Source organism: Mytilus trossulus, chromosome 7 (assembly GCF_036588685.1).
Source record: "Mytilus trossulus isolate FHL-02 chromosome 7, PNRI_Mtr1.1.1.hap1, whole genome shotgun sequence".
In the NCBI taxonomy this organism is placed as follows: Eukaryota; Metazoa; Mollusca; class Bivalvia; order Mytilida; family Mytilidae; genus Mytilus; species Mytilus trossulus.
This window is the reverse complement of record NC_086379.1, coordinates 40,261,687-40,282,152: the sequence shown is the minus strand read 5'-3', so window position 1 is coordinate 40,282,152 and position 20,466 is coordinate 40,261,687. Positions and strand designations below refer to the sequence as shown.

General features: G+C 31.2%; 1 protein-coding gene across 1 annotated transcript in view; it reads left to right on the top strand.

The window, feature by feature from the left end:
- Window positions 1–19,423, top strand: part of LOC134727032 (neuropeptide FF receptor 2-like) — a 37,290-nt gene extending 17,867 nt beyond the window's left edge. Inside the window, exons 2-3 of the mRNA XM_063591419.1 lie at window positions 16,092–16,191; window positions 18,623–19,423. Coding sequence (XP_063447489.1) covers window positions 16,092–16,191; window positions 18,623–19,379 — 857 coding nt within the window. The 3' untranslated portion in view covers window positions 19,380–19,423. The remainder of the gene's footprint in view (window positions 1–16,091; window positions 16,192–18,622) is intronic.
- The last annotated feature ends 1,043 nt before the right edge of the window (window positions 19,424–20,466 follow it).

Sequence of the window (20,466 nt, the reverse complement as noted above, 5' to 3'; positions counted from 1 at the left end):
AAAACATTAAATTAACTTGCTTTGATTACAACTTTATTCATAATAAACTAACCAACCTCTCAAATTATCTTTCTTTTTTCTTTTCTTTTGAAGATATTTCATCATTTATAAAGTCACATTCCATTTGCAAATTTTTACTTAAAGTGTCTTTGAGGGTCGTAATAGCTTCACAAATTTAACAGATCGCTGAGAAAACACGATTCATTAGAGCTTCATCTTTCATGTCCTTCACTTATTTTGAAATAATACATGCTAAAACACGCAATAAATAAAAGGAGTTAATGAAAATGTGTTAGGTTGCGTATAATTAATGGAAACATTGAACTTATTATTACAAGTATCTTATGTATTGTGATCTCTCTTCAATGATTGCTTCTTGTCAAGGGAAATATATTTCGTTAATGTAACACTTCACATATAATAAATAACTATGTTGACTATATCAGAAATTACTATACATTGGATATAGCTGTATTGGGCCCTATTATAATATTTATCAAACAAAAAATATTAATTATATAATAGATGTATCACGCTATTTGAAGATTTTGTTTAATATAATAGTAAATGCAAACAACACGTTATATATTTCACGCGTACGAAGCGCCAGTCTGTCCTTTATATTTAAAAAGACAAGGATGTATAAGTACGGAAACAATTGAAAAAGCTTTATGAATAGAAATGACCTAACGAAACAGCCAATCTATTTCAGGCCAACAATGACTCAGGAAGTTGAAACATAAGTTTCTTTATATATTTTTTTCAAAATGTATAAACAGACAATTTTAGGAAAAATTGTTATAAATCATGTCAGTACAGAGGAACTACACGTAACTCCTTACCTGACGATACCCTTATAGACTGATAGTCAACCAGCAGAGGTATCGACCCAGTGATGTAAAAATGAAAACAACACGTTATATAAATGTCATGCGTCCGAAATAAATTCACCATAGATACCAGGATTGAAATTTCGTACTTGCGCCAGACGCGCGTTTCGTCTAAAACAGACCAACCAGTGACGCTCGAATAAAAATAATTATAAAAGCTAAATAAAGTACAAAATTGAAGAACATTAAGGAAGCAAAATTTCTTAAAGTGTTGCCAAATACAATTTATGTTATCTATTCCTTAGAAAGATAAGCCTTAGTATTCAATAAAAGTCAATGTTTTGTAAACAGTTAATTTATAGTTGACAATTGAAGAGCTTAAGGACCAACACCAACATAATGAAATAATGTGGGTGGACCTTTTGGGACCTGCACTATTTACACTTTACCACTATTATATATAACATATTGAAAATACTTAGTGCTAACATATTTTCAGTTAATTTTTTTATACATGAAAGATGCAATGTGTAAGACTTATCATGTATAATTAGGAAATATACACATCGATCAAACAAATATCGTTTTATTCTTCGGTCAATTTATTACATAAGAAGTTGAGATACTTTTTTATTCACTTTACTAATTGATCTTTAAATATTCTCATCGCACCTAGCTATAACGATATTGACAATTTTTATCACTTAGTTTTGGTTCGCATCGTTGTTAACTTCAAACAAATTTTTATAATGTCCATCGAACCTGCAAAATAGCGTTAAACATTCTCGTGCATCGGTTATCAAACGAAATAGACAAAAAACACTAAATGGAAAGTGAAAGAAATGATGAGGCATAAGTAAATGAAGTAGTGGGCGGACGACAATAATCACTATAAGTTATCTAGGGAGGAATAAGTTGTCTTCAGTACTTGTTTTTTATCCTGATTATTTCCAACTCGTTCGCTATGTCTGGTTCTTTTGGTTTTTTTCAGACTTCAAAGAACGTGCACAGTTTGTTCCTTAGAGACATTTATTGAAGAAGTATTAAATTAGTTTAATGAACAAAGTACTATGGTGTCAATTTAACAAAAAAATAGTCTCTTTATATTGAATTAACCGAGTTCGATTTTGGGGTGCAAGTAAAAAATTCTGTACATTGCATAATTTGTTCCTTGATAGAGACAACTTATTTTTAGAAGCATTTGATTACTTTCATTTGACATAGTATGATGCCAATTCAACAAAAAGTATTTGCTTTCAATTGAATTAACCCAATGCAGTTTTAAGGTGCATGCATTATTGTTAATGCGTTTAGTCTCGTGGTAAGATAACTAACTTACTTTGAACGTGCGTGAAGTTTTTTTTATTATTATTATAATTTTTTCATTTTAATTTCTGTATGTATTAATTCTTTACGAAAGACGCTGCAAGTGAAAACTTTAAGAGATAAAATTGTTAAAATATCTACTAATTAGAATGAAAACAATTGATCACATTTTTACGACGCTAGTACAATATATAAAATTCAATTAAATTTCAAATTAAACGTAAAAATATTTGATAAAAATCAACATTGTAAAACATCATTGAATTTTCATCAGCATAAAATGTGTGTAGAAGACATTGATGTTAATACGAGTAATAGTTGAATTGGTTTTCAAAGAATACTACAATAACTTTAATTGTATCATGGTTGTAATTTTAATGTTAAATTTATTTTTACAGTAGCTATGACGCTCGTATTAATCAAAAGTACACACAAATGCGTTTCAAAGCTGTTTATGACAGTTGGACATTTTTAGTGCTAATTTTATACCAATCTTAGTGCCTACGTGCGAACTTTTAAACATGCAGGTGAACGCAACTTTTCAAAGTTTTAAACCTGCACAATGAAATAAAAATAAAACAAGAATTATCTAAAATATCAGTTAACAAACCAAACAAACTCTTTATTCATCATTGGGTTATCTTGATTATTAGTATTACGAGGCTGAAAACTTACCCGTGAGTTTGGAGGGTTTGAATCTTTTAAAACTCTTAAAATCCATTTTCTAAAACTCTTATATTGAATCAATGGACGTTCGTTTCGGTAATAAATCTATTATATAGATATAGGAAGATGTGGTGTAAGTGCCAATGAGACATTAATTTACTTTTGATTGCATGCTGTTCATAGTGACAAACGAATCAATTGCCTATCACAAAATTACATCGTTGTCAATATAATGTAATTTTATGCGGCTGTTACACAAGTGAGAGGTTGAGATAGCTGCAAAACCGGGTTAAAACCCTATTTCTACATAAAAAAATGTTTGTACCAATTAAGAAATATGACAGTTGTCAACTGTTCGTTTGATTCGTTTGAGCTTTTGATATTGCCATTTGCTTATGGTCTCTCCGTTTAAAGTTTGCAGCGGAGGTATTTTTTTTGTTATTATATCAAAAGTTTTAATGTCATACATTGTCGATTATTTTGATAAGATTCAAACTACATATTTTCATTTATATATGGCATTAAACATCGGTTTTTATATATCGCTAGTATCTCCGAATATGAATGTCATTTCATAGATATGACAATGTAGTTCCAACTCTGAATTTGAGCATGCAACAACAAAAAATATATTCTATAAAGTCGCTCATATATTTTATAAGTGTTAGTTTATATTTAAAACACACCACTAAATTAGTGTGAATAATTACTTAAGGTGATATATAGCACTTCAAGGAGATAACTCTGTGAACATCCGCTAAACGTTTGAATTAAGAATGTTCGTTAAGGGAATATTAAAAGAGGGTGAGAGATACCAGAGGGACAGTCATAGATCGAAAATAAACTGACAACGCCAAGGCTAAAAAAGGACAAACAGACAAATATAAGTTCACATGACACAATATAGAAAACTAAATATAAAGCAACAGGAACCCCACCAAAACCTTGTTGTGATCACAGGTGCTCCAGAAGGGTAAGCGTCTCAAATATCAAAATTGTTGCTAGTCAAACTGTTGTATGTCCAAACGATAAAGTCTGTGGTTTCAAGTGTTTTGAAATTTTTATATTTTTTCAAAGGATCAAAGAAAATTTTTGTCAAAATTTTATGAATTTAGGAAAATTACTAGTAAACGAGCCAACTTAGTGTTAGTGAAGGCGTTGGGTACACCCTTAATAATAATAATTCTTATGTCTTATTTATCATAAGGTAAGGTCGTTTTGCTGAGATATTATTGTTTAACTATAATTGATCAAGATGGTGGTTGATGAGACAAAACAATCGGAAACACGTCACACTACGTGTGTCCATTTATCTGGAGCATATATGGCTGTTTTATGTTTTTTTTATGATTATTTGTTTTTCTATCAGCTTTTGGATCGTTTTTTAATATTTCCTAATTCAAAGATTGTAAAACGTCAGAACGATTAGACCTTGCTATTTATATTTTGTATTGGTTTGTTTATCAGGTTATAGTACCGTGTGTATTGATCAAAAACCTGTCGATAAAAAAACAGAATCTATCAATTACCATTCGTATTAAGTCCAAGATAAACACAGCCATATAATGAAATCCATCGACACTAACTTAGTCCATCGGGGAAAACTAACATTGTAAGAGCGTATTATCTTGTCGTTTTCGTGTCAAAAAGATTTTCACAGTAGGAAATTAAAAGATTGAATGTATGTTTGTTCTCAGTCCAAGTCTGAATAGTAAGTCACTGAAAAGAATATCCTGCTAACTTATTGATTAACAGCAGTTACAAATATGCGAATAAAGTGGGAAAAACAAATATTTTATGTCAGTAAATTAAAAGAGATTTCCTGTTAGGATTTTACAATCAGGCAACATAACAACCATTTATATGGTGTAATGAACCGGTGTTTCCGTATATTACATCATAAAGCATTTTAAATGCTTCTTAATGCTATCAGCATGTTTCTTTTTAGAACAATGATAATATTAAGCTGTAAAATCCTATAAACAGTTTCCGTAAGTGTGCATGTTCATCATTTTTTCTTTCTAAAAAATCGGATCGCTCATAGATATGATGCCATCATTTGTCTTGTTGTGAAAAACATCATATTAACCTTGAAAACGGAAGTTATGAGCTTTGTAGTTCCATGATGGATGTAAGCGACTTGTCATGTCTTCCGTCCGTTCTGTTGTTGTTTGTCGATTTATTTTACTGTTATTTTTACAAGTTATTAAATTCCACATAAAACACATGAAAGAAGACTTTATATTTCAAAATTGCTCTTGTTACTTTTTAGATTTAATGAGACAATGGCTTGTGATGTCCTCACATCAATTTAAGAGCAATCTTCTAATTTATAAAGTGCATTAGAACATGTTCTGATCGTTGATTGGTCCAATGAAAGCAAACAATGCACGTAAAACAAACAGTAGTCTTTGATTGTCAAATTAAATTAAACTTAACATTGCTGTAAAATTATTTACAAGCCTTTCTATTTACAAAAACAATGGGTTGAAATTTGTACCAACTTATTATGGGACAGTTATTCGCTTTAAAATGTATTTATGTCTTTTTTGTTGTACTTCAATTATTTAGATATTTACGTTTATAAAAGCAATGTGGGACCACCCATTTTTACTATCTTCAATAAGGTTCTTAACAAAAGTGATTTTGTAAACATCTAAATAAACTCATCGATACCAGATACCAGGACTAAATTTAGTATACGCCAGATGCGCGTTTCGTCTACAAAAGACTCATTAGTGACGCTCGAATCCAAAAAAGTTAAAAAGGCCAAATAAAGTACGAAGTTGAAGAGCATAATGAGAGCACTCTGACCATAATTAAAACATATAAGATATGACAAATATAAACAAGAAGATATGGCAGGAATGTCAACCAAACAATTTTCAATCCAAGTCACAATGTATAACGAACAATTATAGGTAGAAAAAATTTACTTCAAAACGGAGCCTTGCCATACTTATACATAAAAGTAAACAACGTTCCCCATGCATTGAATGTATATCAAAATATTGTACCAGACAAAGGAATATCATGGAGTTCAATACTTCCTACTCATAGGATAGATTTTAGTCCAAAACGTTAAAGAGATGATTGAATTCAATTACTTTATGCCAGTCTGTCAATGTGCCTTGTAGTATGCTCAATTCATAAACACTTACTGATGAAACAGTTGTAAACCACTGCATGACCATTTGAATGATGAAGTTAAATTTAAGGTCATGGGACAATAAACGATAACAAAATTGAGAATGGAATGGGAAATGTGTCAAAGAGACAACAACCCGACCACAGAAAGAACCAACAGCAGAAGGTCACCAACAGGTCTTCAATGTAGCGAGAAATTTCCGCACCCGGAGGCGTCCTTCACCTTGCCCGTAAACAAATATATACTTGTTCAGTTATAATGAACGCCATACTAATTTCCAAATTGTACACAAGAAACTAAATTTAAAATAAAACAAGACTAACAAAGGTCAGAGGCTCCTGACCTGGGACAGACGCAAAAATGCGGTGGGGTTAAACATTTGTATGAGATCTCAACCCTCCCCCTATACCTCTAGCTAATGTAGAAAAGTAAACGCATAACAATACACACATTAAAAATCAGATCAAGAGAAGTCCGAGTCTGATATCAGAAGATGGAAACAAAAAAAATGAGAATAATACATAAATAACAACAGACTACTAGCAGTGAATTGACATGCCAGCTCTAGATTTCAATTAAACTGATTGAAATGTTATGTTTTCATCATATGAATATCAGGCACAATCCTTCCCGTTAGGTATCATACCATTATCACAAACATGAGAAGTGCATAACCCGTGTCATGCCTTACTTTCTTTAATATACGTATAGCTTGGGATAAGTCATAGTTCTTATTTTAAATACAATTGCATATTTTTGCATGGCACATTATCTTTTACTATTTCATATACTTTAATCAGACTGTGCAAGGCCCCCGTGGTTAGTCCAGCACAGTAAAAACAAGAACTATCTTTAAAAAAGATATCCGACGTATTTAAATTTGAGTATATGTTTAAAACTATCACAAATATAAACCTTTGTAACATCTAGTTCAAATATTTACAGTTTTTCACTTGCTTTCCATCACGATATCATTTTTGAGACGTTTTTTCAAACACAACCCAATCACCCACCATGACAGCATTTTGTCCAATCACAGAAAGGATTTTCGGGCATGCGGATTCTGTTGCCATAGTTAAGCGTCCTTAAGTTCAAAGGGCACAAACCGAAACTAAAACGTCTACGTCGGAAAAAATCTCGTCATCGGCCTACTATATTAATAGAATTATTTTTCATCTGTGGTTGTAAATATATAGTTTTACTTTGAAAGCCAGGAATGTATAAAATCGTAGAAACCAAAATTGACCCTAAAAGTTGGTATAAGTGTAACATATTTCTTGCAAGGATTGCAATACAATCCTTGCGCATGGGGATATACCGTTTAGGATTTCTATAGACAATTTTTGTCACATGTAAGTTGCTCAAAAGTTAGGTACATTAATAATTCTTTTCGAAATTCGGTAGAATATTTACGTTCTGTCCCTTGCTCATATTTTCTATTCTGTTACTTGCTTAGATTTTCAAGGGCTTTGTGCAAGGATATGTATCATCGGGGACTTCAATATACATATATCAATATTTGTCACATGTACGTTGCTCAAAGGTCAGGTGCATGGGATCTTTTCGGACATCAGTAGGACATTTACAATTATGTTTCTTTTATTTTTAAAGGCTTTCATATAGTCGGTACAGCTATTAAAGAGGTGAAAGTTTCTACCTACACATTGCTTTGTTTTGTTACATTGAGAAAACATCGATCCCATGCATATCCTTTCATATATGTTAATTATGTGTTTTCTCTTTGTTGCTATTAAATTGATTAATTTTACAAATAGTAAAAGTCAAATGCAGTTTTGAAAACAACTTTTTTCATAATAGACTTTTTTTATCATTATGTTAAACTAATCATCAGTTTCTTAAGCTATATCTACGATCTTATTCATCTATGAAATTGTAAAAATCACAAAACATTGAAGTTTATTTAAGAACTGAATGCTTCTTTTTGTAACTTTATTGGCGTGTAAAAGTGTTAACCGAAGTACATTTTGTTCTACAAATGTGCGCACGGTCAACGCTTTTACAACCCTGTGAAGTTACAAAAAGACGCATTCAATACATGTAGTTACACATGTACATATAATAGCTAGGATTATGGGAACACGATTTTTATCAACTTTTTATTTAATTTACCTGTGCACTTTATTGTGGGACCTCGTGCCATCATGAATGATAATGTTTATAGTGTAATGCAATTGACTAAGTAATAACACGAGATTGCAGTGTAGCCAAACAGAATTACGTATTATAATGAAACATACATCTAATGTAATTATATACAAACAGATGAATTATCAATAACAGCAGCTTTTTGCAAGATGACAATATATTTATCAGTGCAACACATATGTATCCGACGTAAACAAATGAGTTTATAAGATACAAATTTATTTTACCATTTGGTTTGTTCAGGTTTCCTGGAATCGTCTCAATTTTGAAATTATAGTAGATATTTTTCATTGCAAAAGCATAGCTTTCAGATGTGTTTATACAAATTATATCACGTGTCAAACATATAGCAAACTGAGGCGAAACATTTGGAGTATGCTGCTTGATTAATGTGAATAGGTGAATAGAGAAAATATATACAGCGAAAACAGTGTAAAGAATCTCTATTTACCTTCTTGTTGGAAGAAACTAAATTACAACCGAATATTTGTTTATTTTACTAATTACATGTTATCTTTGGTAATTGTTATTTAAATATATTGAGAAAACATGACAAATTGCTCCGTTTTCTATGCAAATATTTTGAAGATCTTTGAGGAAAATCTCCAAATGATGTTAGTTGAAATGTCCCTAATGATATATAAGCACACAGTTTTTGACAGAAGTAAAACTTGAATGGTCTTTCATTTAAAAAAAGGTAAAGTAGTATACCGCTGTTCAAAGGTCATAAATTGATTGAGATTAAACAAATCTGTGTAACAAACTAAAACAGAGTGGAACACATCAACTATAAGAGGAAAACAACTAGTAAACAACAAAGACTATGAAGTGCAACAACAAAAAACGACAATTCAACATACATAGAAACGAACTATTAGGGAACAACTGCCATATTCCTGACTTGATACAAGGCATTTAAAAAAATGGTGGGTTGAACCTAGTTTTGTGGATAGACAAACATCGCGCTTTATGACAATGTTAGATAAAACGCTAAAATGACAAGGACAAAGTTCAAAATAAATTCAAAAACACTCAAGACAGAGAAATACGTAAATTAATAATATAATACGATCAACATGTTCACAACAGAGTAACATCGAATACAAAAAAATAATTTGAAACAGTTCACAAAAACAGCATAAGAGATTTATAAACTGTGCGTCACACAAGATTTGTTTTGTTTAGAGACATTAAAAATTTAACACAACATGAACAATTTGCAACTTTGTATCAACGGAAAATTCTAGCTTAATAACATGGAAATGTATATGACACCAGCATTTTACTATTCGAATTCCAGTATTGTGTGAAAACTTTTAAATTTTGAATTTCTGTGGGAAAAAAAACAGGAGAACTTGCCCAATGGCCCTATAACTGTCTTTCTGTATACGATAAATAGACAAATGTATTTTTGACTTCTTATATAAGTGTTTTGTCAGTAAATCTAAGTAACCGTCAAATCTATCTTGAATTGAGTGATTTATATATTATACATAAACAGTTATTGATTATGCATTTGCACAATTTAACTAAAAAGACTTTAGTTTACAAGGATAAGCACTAGCTGGGAACTCATGCCACCGCCGGAGGTATTCTATAAAAGAATTGTATGTCTCCGCGGACAATCAAGGTTTTGCCTTCAAATTGACTATTATTTGATTAATTTCAAAAATTATTTGTATTGCCTTTAATACTGGAGTTTATTAAATGCTATTCGGTATGTATTAACAGCAACTTCGAGTAAAATCCAATAAAATCATGAAAACATAGAGGACTTTCGGGATTTTACATTTCATTTTAAAGTTTTATATCTGAACTGATATTTATCAGAAACACTGTTTAAATATAATAATATTGTATCAAATTTGATATGTTCTGTTAATTACTTGCTGTAAAGATCAATCAGGTTTTATTTCTTTTTCAAATATCCTTTTGATGACGATAACATTGCGTTGGAAAATACCATTTTCCCCTAACCGTATTTAATGTACTCAAATGTACTTCGCTATTATAAATCAAACATAAAGCAGTTAACTTCTTTGAAAAGAGTATTTTATGTATAATCCCTAGTTGTTATATATCATTCACGAATTAATCAACTTCGTAAGCAAATATGAATTCAACATATCGAGAGCACTTGACTTGGATACTTTTATTACTAGGTACTCGTTACGTTGTCAAAGCTTGGAAACATGGGTGTCGTTAAAATATTTAGACACATTTTGTAATCGCTAACATTAAAGGTTTCAGAACAGTGCAGAAAAAAGAAACTGTATTCCATTTGTTTTGCAATTCTTTTCATTGAGCAGGAAATGTTGAATTATTTTTACCAATTCTCAATAAATGGAGTTTACACGAAATTTATTCTTTTAACATTCTTTTATAAAAATAGTTTCCGTCCTCTTTTCTCCAAATATGACCTTCTGAATTAGTCTTTTTTTCTATTTTTCAGTCATTGTCAGTTTGTTTTCGACAGTTTAAATGTTCCCTTGATATCTTTCGGCTCGTATCTTTGTTATAAGTTGAGATTCAAAGACAGACGAGATGTAATAATTAAAGAAAATACTTATGCCGTATGACAATCGTTCGTGAAATTTAAGGTCAAATCACCAAATCTATGCTGTACATAATTCATTTTGAAATACATAAAATAAAATTTTGAAAAGAAATCCTACAGTGTATGCATTATTTTAAGACCATAATATGTATTTTTGAAAGTTCAACCACCCATCATATTCGTGAATTAAATGTTTGCTATCAAAAGTTCAAATGATATATGCGGAGCGGAACTGTCCTGATAAGAAAAGATTAGAAAATATGTGCTTATAACAAAACTCCAACATGGCTGTAAAATTTGTTTTGATTAAAATGACAAGGTATTTATATGTTTACAAAGAATTATGTATTCTTTTAGAATATATTTTTTTATCAAAGAAAATTTCTCATTTCATCTTCAACACGTGCCTTCGGAACAAAGACATTAATTATATAATCATTGTAAACACGCATGTGAGGTTTCAAATCTTCTTGTTGAAACAGAAGAAAGACATATGACATATGAATAGATTTTTATGAAATTGACTCAGCTAAGTAATTACTGTAACAGAACTTTTAACATTCAAAAGAGGGATCAAAATATATTTCATTTTGATCTCGTATCACATTGATTACAACATATCGTTACGGTACATGTAGTTTAGTAAATGTATTTATAAATTGTAGCTGGTAGTTTTACCAGAAGTCGGCGTGATTGCATAATTGATGATATTATACTTTGTATTTTAACTTTCATCTATTAATATTATAATTTTCCCTCATTTCTTACGCTTCAAAACAAAAACTAATCGGTCTTCTTCCTGTACTATACTCTAACATTTGCTCTTGTCACAACTAAAACTACCTTACAAACAAGACATCAATTTTATTCAGTTTTTTAAGCTATCAAATAAAAACGTGCAGAAAATGAATTAAAATCGTCATAACTACATACACATCTAACCCATTTAAATATTAGAGCGTCATTGATGAGTCTTTTGTAGACGAAACGCAAGTCTGGCACAAATATACAATTTCAATCCTGGCATCTATGATGACTTATTTACATATGTATGTAACTAAAGGTATAGCTGCTAAATCAGTTGTCATAATTTTGAATATTAAACATGAACAAACGGTCTTTTGTTTGCACTACTATGGGGTTTTGCAATATTTGTCGTATTTTCAAGATTAACAAAGAGTCAAAAAAGAGGGACGAAAGATACCAGAGGGACAGTCAAATTTATAGATTAGAAATAAACTGACAAAGCCATGGCTTTAATGACTACATTAAATATCTGACAAAATAACTACAATCAGGTTGACCATGTTCTCTTGGTTATCTCTTTTATGTGCAAACCATACATGCATTTATTCTTACAAAGCTCTGTATACTGATGCTATTGAGCGTTTCGGTAAATATTAATCTAGAGAAGTTTGTAGAACGCTTAAAATCGGTTCGATTTACATTAATCTGTTTAAAGAATAGATTTACCCATCATATTTTTAGGAGCACCTTCAGACTAAGGAAAACTAATCAGACATTTGTTCAAACGATGTATTTTGATAACGGACTACATTTAGAATTATTGCGCAATAATGTCGATAAATATTTTACTATCACATAAATTGATATACATGTGCAATTAAATTTGATATTTGCAGTAATCTAATTTTTCAAACTCACGGCAAAGCAATATCCGTTCTGACCTATCTTACGAATACAGCGTATGTCTTCACCCGACTGATTAAAGGAAACAAAACACCTAGTGTAAAACCATCAGGCTCTAATTAAATCATTAACTTAAAGATAATTATAATAAATGATAAACGCACCTTGTAAAAGATCCTCAGAAAAGATCAATGTCTGTTTCTTTTGATGAAATTGACGATGATGACTAAGTAATCGCACCAACTATACTGAACGGCTTTAGAAACGCAACACTCATTTTGTTGATTTTTTTTAACCAAATCTTGTTTGATTTTTTACAACTACTTTGCATGCTTATCATTCTTCTTTCTCCGTACAAAAAATCAAAATCTGACTTACCTGTAGTTATTGAACATGCCGAATTTTTGAAGTCGCACGAATTTCTTAAAGCGAAATTTTGGACCCATGAAAGATTGTTTTAGTTGTTTTGCTTTGTGCAACAGTTCTTTCAATCCTTTGCCTCATTTAAACCAGTCTAAAAATGTTGCATCTCCATTTTGCCAAGACTGAGAAACAAAAAACTGAACTACCCCTTAAGAATACTGCAAACATTAAAACATAAACGTGCTGAAATCATACTGTACGACTTCAGAAACTCGTCTTACTGTCCTTCCGACAACGATACAAGTAGACAAGATTTGTTGCTGGCCATCAATGAACAGATAAACGTTTAGAGACAATAAAACATCAACATAATTTGATTACGCAACGTCATTTTTACGGCCGTAATGTCAACTGTAATCAAATTGCCGAGTTCCATTGAGTACAGATTCATGCCATAAATGTTTCCCATCAACTGATTTGCCAAAGAATCGAGCGAAAGAAAACCTTAAAAGCCCTCAGGTTCAAACCGCATAATTGCCAAAACCAATGTATGGGTTGAACAAATGCAAACCCAGAAGATGTAAAACAGGACCTAAAACATGTCAGACAGAATTTGTTGACCTTTCTGACAATTATTTTTGCGTTTGTAACATGCAGTCATCGCTTTTGCCGGGGACACATTTATTCAAAAATAACACAAAAATAATCTAGTGTTGCGTTTCTATAGTCGGTCAGTATATATTGGAGGGTTTATAACCGTTTTATATCAGCTATCAAAATATATAAAATTGATATTAAACAAAGCAACTAATATAAATTGTATGGCAGGGGTCGTGATACTTATAAATCGTTTTATCGCACACTTTACAACTTGAATAAAATGGCTCCCACACGATTTCATTTCGGTCCATACCAAATCGTCAAATAGTTTTTCAAATACTTATCAAGATATATACCAAGTAGGCTTAGAATTTTGTTCGTAAGACTACTAAGAGACTAGTCAGTGACGCTCGAGTAAAAAAAAAGGTGTCAAGCTAAATATGGTCAATGAGTATTTTAAATTCGTAGTGAACAAATACTAAAAGGTTTAGTAAAGCTCATGTCTGTAATTCTATCCGAGACAGAAAAATGCAAGTACTGTATTTATCAGTGACACCGATATACATTTGTATATTGCAATAACCCGTTTCATTCATTTAATATGATAGAAAAATACAAAACTGGTAAACAGTCATTTTGCACACGAAATAAAACTTCAAATGCACTGTTGTTGTCATAATTAATTAGTTTCAGGTAAAATCGAAAGGCAATTCTTTTTCTTCAGTGTCACAATTTTTTTTATGATAGAGTGATTAATTGTTCTTATACCCAGTGGACTAGTGCAACTCATGTCTGTCCGCCGTAATGAGCATCAAACGTCACTTGTTACGAGGTAGATGTTGAACAAAGGGTTCTTAATTGTAAAATTGGAAGTATTTTTTTTTGTACGATTTTTAGATGCCACCATGACTTAACTGACCTTAATGAATTATCTATGACAGAGAAGACTATGGATAACTATGTTCAATTTGTCTTAGGAACCATTGCATCCTCATTCAACGTTATGTAATTACCAATTGCGAGCGAAGTAAACACCATGATATGTAATCGCCTATCATCAGTATCAAAAAGGGTACTGCCGGGGATGCAGGTGATCCTCACTCTTAACTGTGTAACTCGTATCAGAAAATTTGAAATCCTATGCATGTGGCAATGCAAAATGGATTGTAACGAAAAAGTCGCATGTAGTTTGAAACGTATCGTTTTCTTTGAATAAAACGTTTTTGCCAAGTGTTCTGTCAAATACAGTTATTAAGAATATTTAACACTTCGATACATTCATGTAGATGTTTTCGAATAACCTTATGTCCAGATTCTCAGTCAAAGCTTAATATTTACTGGGAAAATAATGACGTTTAACATATCAACAAACAAAGATGTCACAAACAGCTGTTACGTACTTGATTAACTTGCGCTGGCCACTAATGTAACTTCCAATGGGAATGTTACAAGTTGATATTTACTAGTTTGAGATATGATATCAGATCAAATTAAAAATAGATATGGTGGTTTAATAAATTGTTTTCTTTTGTACTTTGTAAATATTCTGTTGTTAAAACATAAAAGTTATCTTGATTTTTTCAAATGTTGATTTCTCCTTATACGGATTATGCGAATTTAGACGTATTGCCTTATACGTTTATTTTTAAAAAAAATGTGATTTTGAATTAACTTTATTGAGAAGAGAAATGCTCCTAACTAGAAGTACACTTTACCTCTACTATGCCATACTAGGGCACACTTTAACGTAATTTACGAGTGTTAATTAATGAAATTCTTGTTCCTGCAATTATCTTAGAACATTAAATCATTGTTTATGTGTCCCTGCATGATAGGTTTGTCATTGGTAGCATGTAACAAAATTTAATTCTAAAGCACATAATTTCTAACAGTAGGAACGGCCTGCAATTAACTGCTAACATTAGAATTTAAAATATGCAAAACGTGAGTCATTTTATTTGAGGTACCTGCGCAATTCTAATTGTACAATCTGTAATGATGCATTACCTGCAATTTAAATGCATTTAAAATGGACATAAACATTCATATTTTAGCATTTTGTCAATTGTTGTTGCCATTTATAAAGAGCAATTACATCTAATTGCGTCCATCATTTTGTATGTACATGTATGAATCGTGGAAGATTTTCACAACAGTTCCTAATGTTAATGGAGTTGGAATAGCTACTTCCGTTTCAAACGCTGTAACGAACATGTACACGTATAATATAAACGCATCCTACCAATTTCCGTTTTCCGGAATAAGTGATTGAAACTAAAAAAAACAGAAACTAAAGAATACATTTTGTAATTCTAATGTTTTGTTTTCTTACTAAATATGTAGAAAGGGTGCATATATCTGGTTGTTTTGTGGATGTTCTTTGCTTTTTAACTGTGTTTCAATTGCAGTTATCAATGTGCACCCAAATATTAACACGGCAGAGAACAAACGATGCATAAGTGAAACCCTGAATATTTTTTTTGTAATACCATTTTTAAAACTCTCTCTTCACCTCACGTTATCAGTGTAATTTTCTAATGTCTTTCCTTTAATCACAACCCTACCTTCAACTATCAAAAATAACTAACACTATAATTGTTCTTTAACTGAATAAACTTATTCAAAATCTTGTATGACAGCGAATAAAGAATAGTTCTTCAAGCTGTGTCTTCCTGTGTATCCGATTCTGTTTTTATTCTCTACCAAACCATATAAAACATTGACATGTGTCTTTACTTTTATTGAGTCACGTGATTATTGACACTATGCATTTCTTTTTTTATAGAATGGAGATATGGAGCTGTCATGTGTAAGGTTACTCCGTACCTTCAAGCTGTTTCTGTCTGTGCATCTGTGAACACTCTGGCAGCAATAGCTGTAGACAGGTAAAATATTCTATATCGATTGGTTATACAAAACAATATACCTAATGAGCATTGTACTTCGACAGAACCTAGTATACTATCGTTTTGTTATGCCATTGGTAATTCAAACCAAAAACCAATTATAGTAAATCGTTCATAAATCCAACAAAATACATTAAGCCTGAAAGTTTGTCTACTTTAACATACTACTTTAACGCTTAATTTAACTATTAAATTTACATTTACCAAGTAAATGCCACATGTCTTTTGTTTTACCTGCTGCATCACTAGCCTAAATGTCGATGGTTTTCTTTTATCATTATGGCTTCCTCTACCAATAACACATGACCACTGAGAAAAAAGCAATAGTGCTCAAAGTTGTGTTTAACACCCACAATTAATCATTCAATCATGTAAATTGTGTCGGAGAATTTATAGTGCAAAATGAAAAATGAGTGTGGTATGATTATGAAATTACAACGAATTTATCAACTTTTAATCATCTTACGACCTTCAACAATGAGTAAAGCCCATACCGCATAGTCAGCTATAAAAAAAAAAGGACCAAAAATGACAAATTTAAAACAATTCAAACGAGATCAAACAAAAGACTTAATTTAATATGTTCAATTGAAACAGGTGAACTAAAAACAAAAATGTAACAAAGTAACAACGGCAACCACTGAATAACAGACTGCCGATTTGGCAAAGGCAGATACATAATTCAATGTTGAGGGGTTAAACATGTAAGTGAGAGCAACCCCCATCTTATCATTGGGCAGTTGTGCAACAGAAGAATACAATATCAATAAACATATAACAATGAACAAATATAATCAACAGCAACACACAACCACCACTCAATTACAGTATCATGGCTTGGTACAGACACGCCTGTAGGACGCCCCCGGGTGCGGGAATTTCTCGCTACATTGAAGACCTGTTGGTGATCTTCTGCTGTTGTTTTTTTGTTTGGTCGGGTTGTTGTCTCTTTGACACATTCCCCATTTCCATTCTCAATTTTACATATAGAATGAGGCGGATTTAAACATGTGTCCCTAAATAAACAATATGATTTCTTTTATTGCTATTTGGTTTTATGTCCTCCATTAGGGTCACTCTGTCCAGTCTTGCTGACGTTCACAGTGATGAATACAGTAGCATGCAGCCAAATTGCATATCATAATTATAATTATCTGAAATTAATCAAATCGAAATAGAAGTGTTAATGATATATGAAATCATGTAAAACACATAGCGAGCTTCATTTAATGGATCAAATAGAACATTTAGAGCATGTTGATATTTGACATAGAAATAAATTATATCATCAAATGTATAACTCAAAAGTTAAGGCATATGCCATCAATACTAAGTGAAAGATAGAACTACATAAAACGACAATAATATAATTACAATATGACGGTATTATTAACTTCTTAAGAACAGTTGTTTTGCAATCATTATAACTCCCCCATTATATTAAACTGTTATTATTATGAGGGGATTGATTAATTTATATATTTATATGTATAACTATACTAAACTGTCTCTTCTCAAATGATTTGTAACTAAATAACAACTATCTATCAGCGACAAGTAAACAAAAGAACATGTATATAACATTCATTTTGATATTAGAAATAGGGAATGCGTCAAAGAGACAACAACCCATCTAAAGAGCTAAAAAACCAGTATTTGGTTTTGAAATGAAAGACGGTTGACAACATTTCATAATAGCAAAACACAGAAAAAATAAATGTATGATTGCTACACAAACGGCGACAACTATAACATGCATATTGAATTCAGTATCATATTTAACATTTACTTAGATATCATTGGGTCTTCCTAGTTCGCTCTTATTCCCGAATTGGACACAGTCAAGTTCAAACTTTTAGATCACGCGACAAGAAAGGCTGTTTAAAACATTTAAACAAAAATTAAGAATTAAAAAGATCAGTAAGAATTAGATAGTAGAAGATGTGGTATGAGTGCCAATGAGACAACTATCCATACAAGTCACAATTTATAAAAAAAAAAAAAAAAAACCACACACACACAAACACACACACACACATTGTAGGTCAATGTATAGTCTTCAACACGGAGTCTTGGCTCACATCGAAAAAGCAACGTAATAGCTCAAAAGGCGCTGAATCAATTACCGTTACACGATAAGATGACTGACATGGTGGGACCGCCAAATATACAAACACGGAGTACACACACATAATTTGGTACTTCGATGCTAACAGTATGTTTCGCATAGAAATACAAATGATAAAATGAGGGTTTTAGGGATCAACATAATTGACATACTCCATTTTCATATCAAAACGAAACGTATATGTATATTTGAAATATAAAATAGATCGAGGTACAAATATGGTGATTCGTTTTTCAACTGGTTAAATTTTAATATATCTATTTTTATTTTTTTTCATTTCAGGTACCTAGCCATTTGCTATACATTCAACTATAAAATGAAGTGGAAAACATCCAAATGTATCATGTTTGCTATATGGATATTTTCCCTAATCATCTCGATACCAATGGCTTTGTTTTATCAACGATATGTACAAAGTGGTAGCTTACTGTATGTATGTGGTGAAAATTGGGAAAATAAGTTTCTAGAAAAAATATATTTTGTTGGAATTTGTATTTGCTGTTATGCTGTGCCATTAGTTCTGATAATCATTTGCTATTCATTGATCGGATTTCGTGTTTGGAACAGGAACGCCCCTGGCGTTTACAAGTCCAATGGAGTAATTCACAAGTCGAAGGTCAAGGCAGTGAAGATGTTAACTGTTGTTGTTGTACTGTTTCTGTTTTCCTGGCTACCGCTTTATATCATTAAATTCTTAATATATTTCCAAATGGATGAATATGATAACCTCGACTTCGTCCGTTTACTTAACAATTACATTGTACCAATTGCTCAATGGCTTGGACTTTCTAATAGTGGAATAAATCCAATTATATATTGCTTATTCAGCAGAAAAATTCGGATTCGGATTAAAATGATGGTGAAATGTTGTAGATATAGATTTTATGATGACAATGCAGCACTTGAAATAAACAAACAAACGAAGAGATTTTCCAGCACACGTTACTTTTCTGTTGACTATACAAATGGTCAGGTGGTACTAAGACCGCACAAACACCGGAAGTCAGGCTCAAAGAAACAAACTAATATATACGATTAGGTGGTAATGAGACCATCTTGTAACTTCTTTGATATAAACCTTAATTGAAATAGAACCTTATTTGCTATCAAGAATATATTTGAGTTTTTATCTTTTTATGCCTAATCTTACAATGAGATAACTTAGCTACACATTTTTTTTTTATGTTTCAAATTTGGATTGTTTGCATAAAACCCATTGTTCATCGTTATATCCTTAACAACGAGGCACATATTAAGTGATATTCAAATATAATATTTATATTCAAAAGTTGAAGGTACACATGTATGTTAAGTCCACTTTTTTTCTATTAGAATTAGAAATTAACAACAAATGTCAACTTATCTTTAAAGTACACACCATAGATGTTTCAAGACTTTGAAATGTCAGATATCATCATTTTTTCAGATTTTTCTGTCACTATTTGGGTACCAATAAACATCCTATACATAAATTGTATAAATTGTACGCTATATTACTGTATAAGGTATCATTTTCACATGGGACAAAGTCGAGTTCGGTAGTCTATCATTGTACCGTACAATACAACGGTAATGATTTAAATTATACGTGTAGTATACTGAATGTCGTTTGGGTGGTATATGTCGATATACGGTATATAGTACTGTTAATGAATAGCTTCCTTTGTTAAGCACTAGTCGTCTAACGTACCATATGTATAATGACCAATGACGTTGTTGCATATTTCTGGAAATAAATATTGATTGATATTTTTTTTCAATTAGCCATTGTAAATTATGGAACAAATAAATAATTGTCTCCAAATTGTCTATTTTGTGTTTTACTGGCTTCACATCGGATTTGGCTTATTATAGGATATTTTACTATATTTAAAAAAAAAATTATCCATTTTTGTGTTGCCTATTCTGACAATGAGATAACTTACATGTACCTACACATTTTTTTTTTATATTTGGATTATTTGCATAATATCCATTTTTCATTGTATATCCTTGACAACGAGGCACATAAGTGATATTCAAATATGATATTTATATTCAAAAGTTGAAGGTACACAATGTCATGTATGATAAGTCCACTTTTTTCTATTAGAATTCGAAATTTAAAAAAAAAATGTCAATTAATC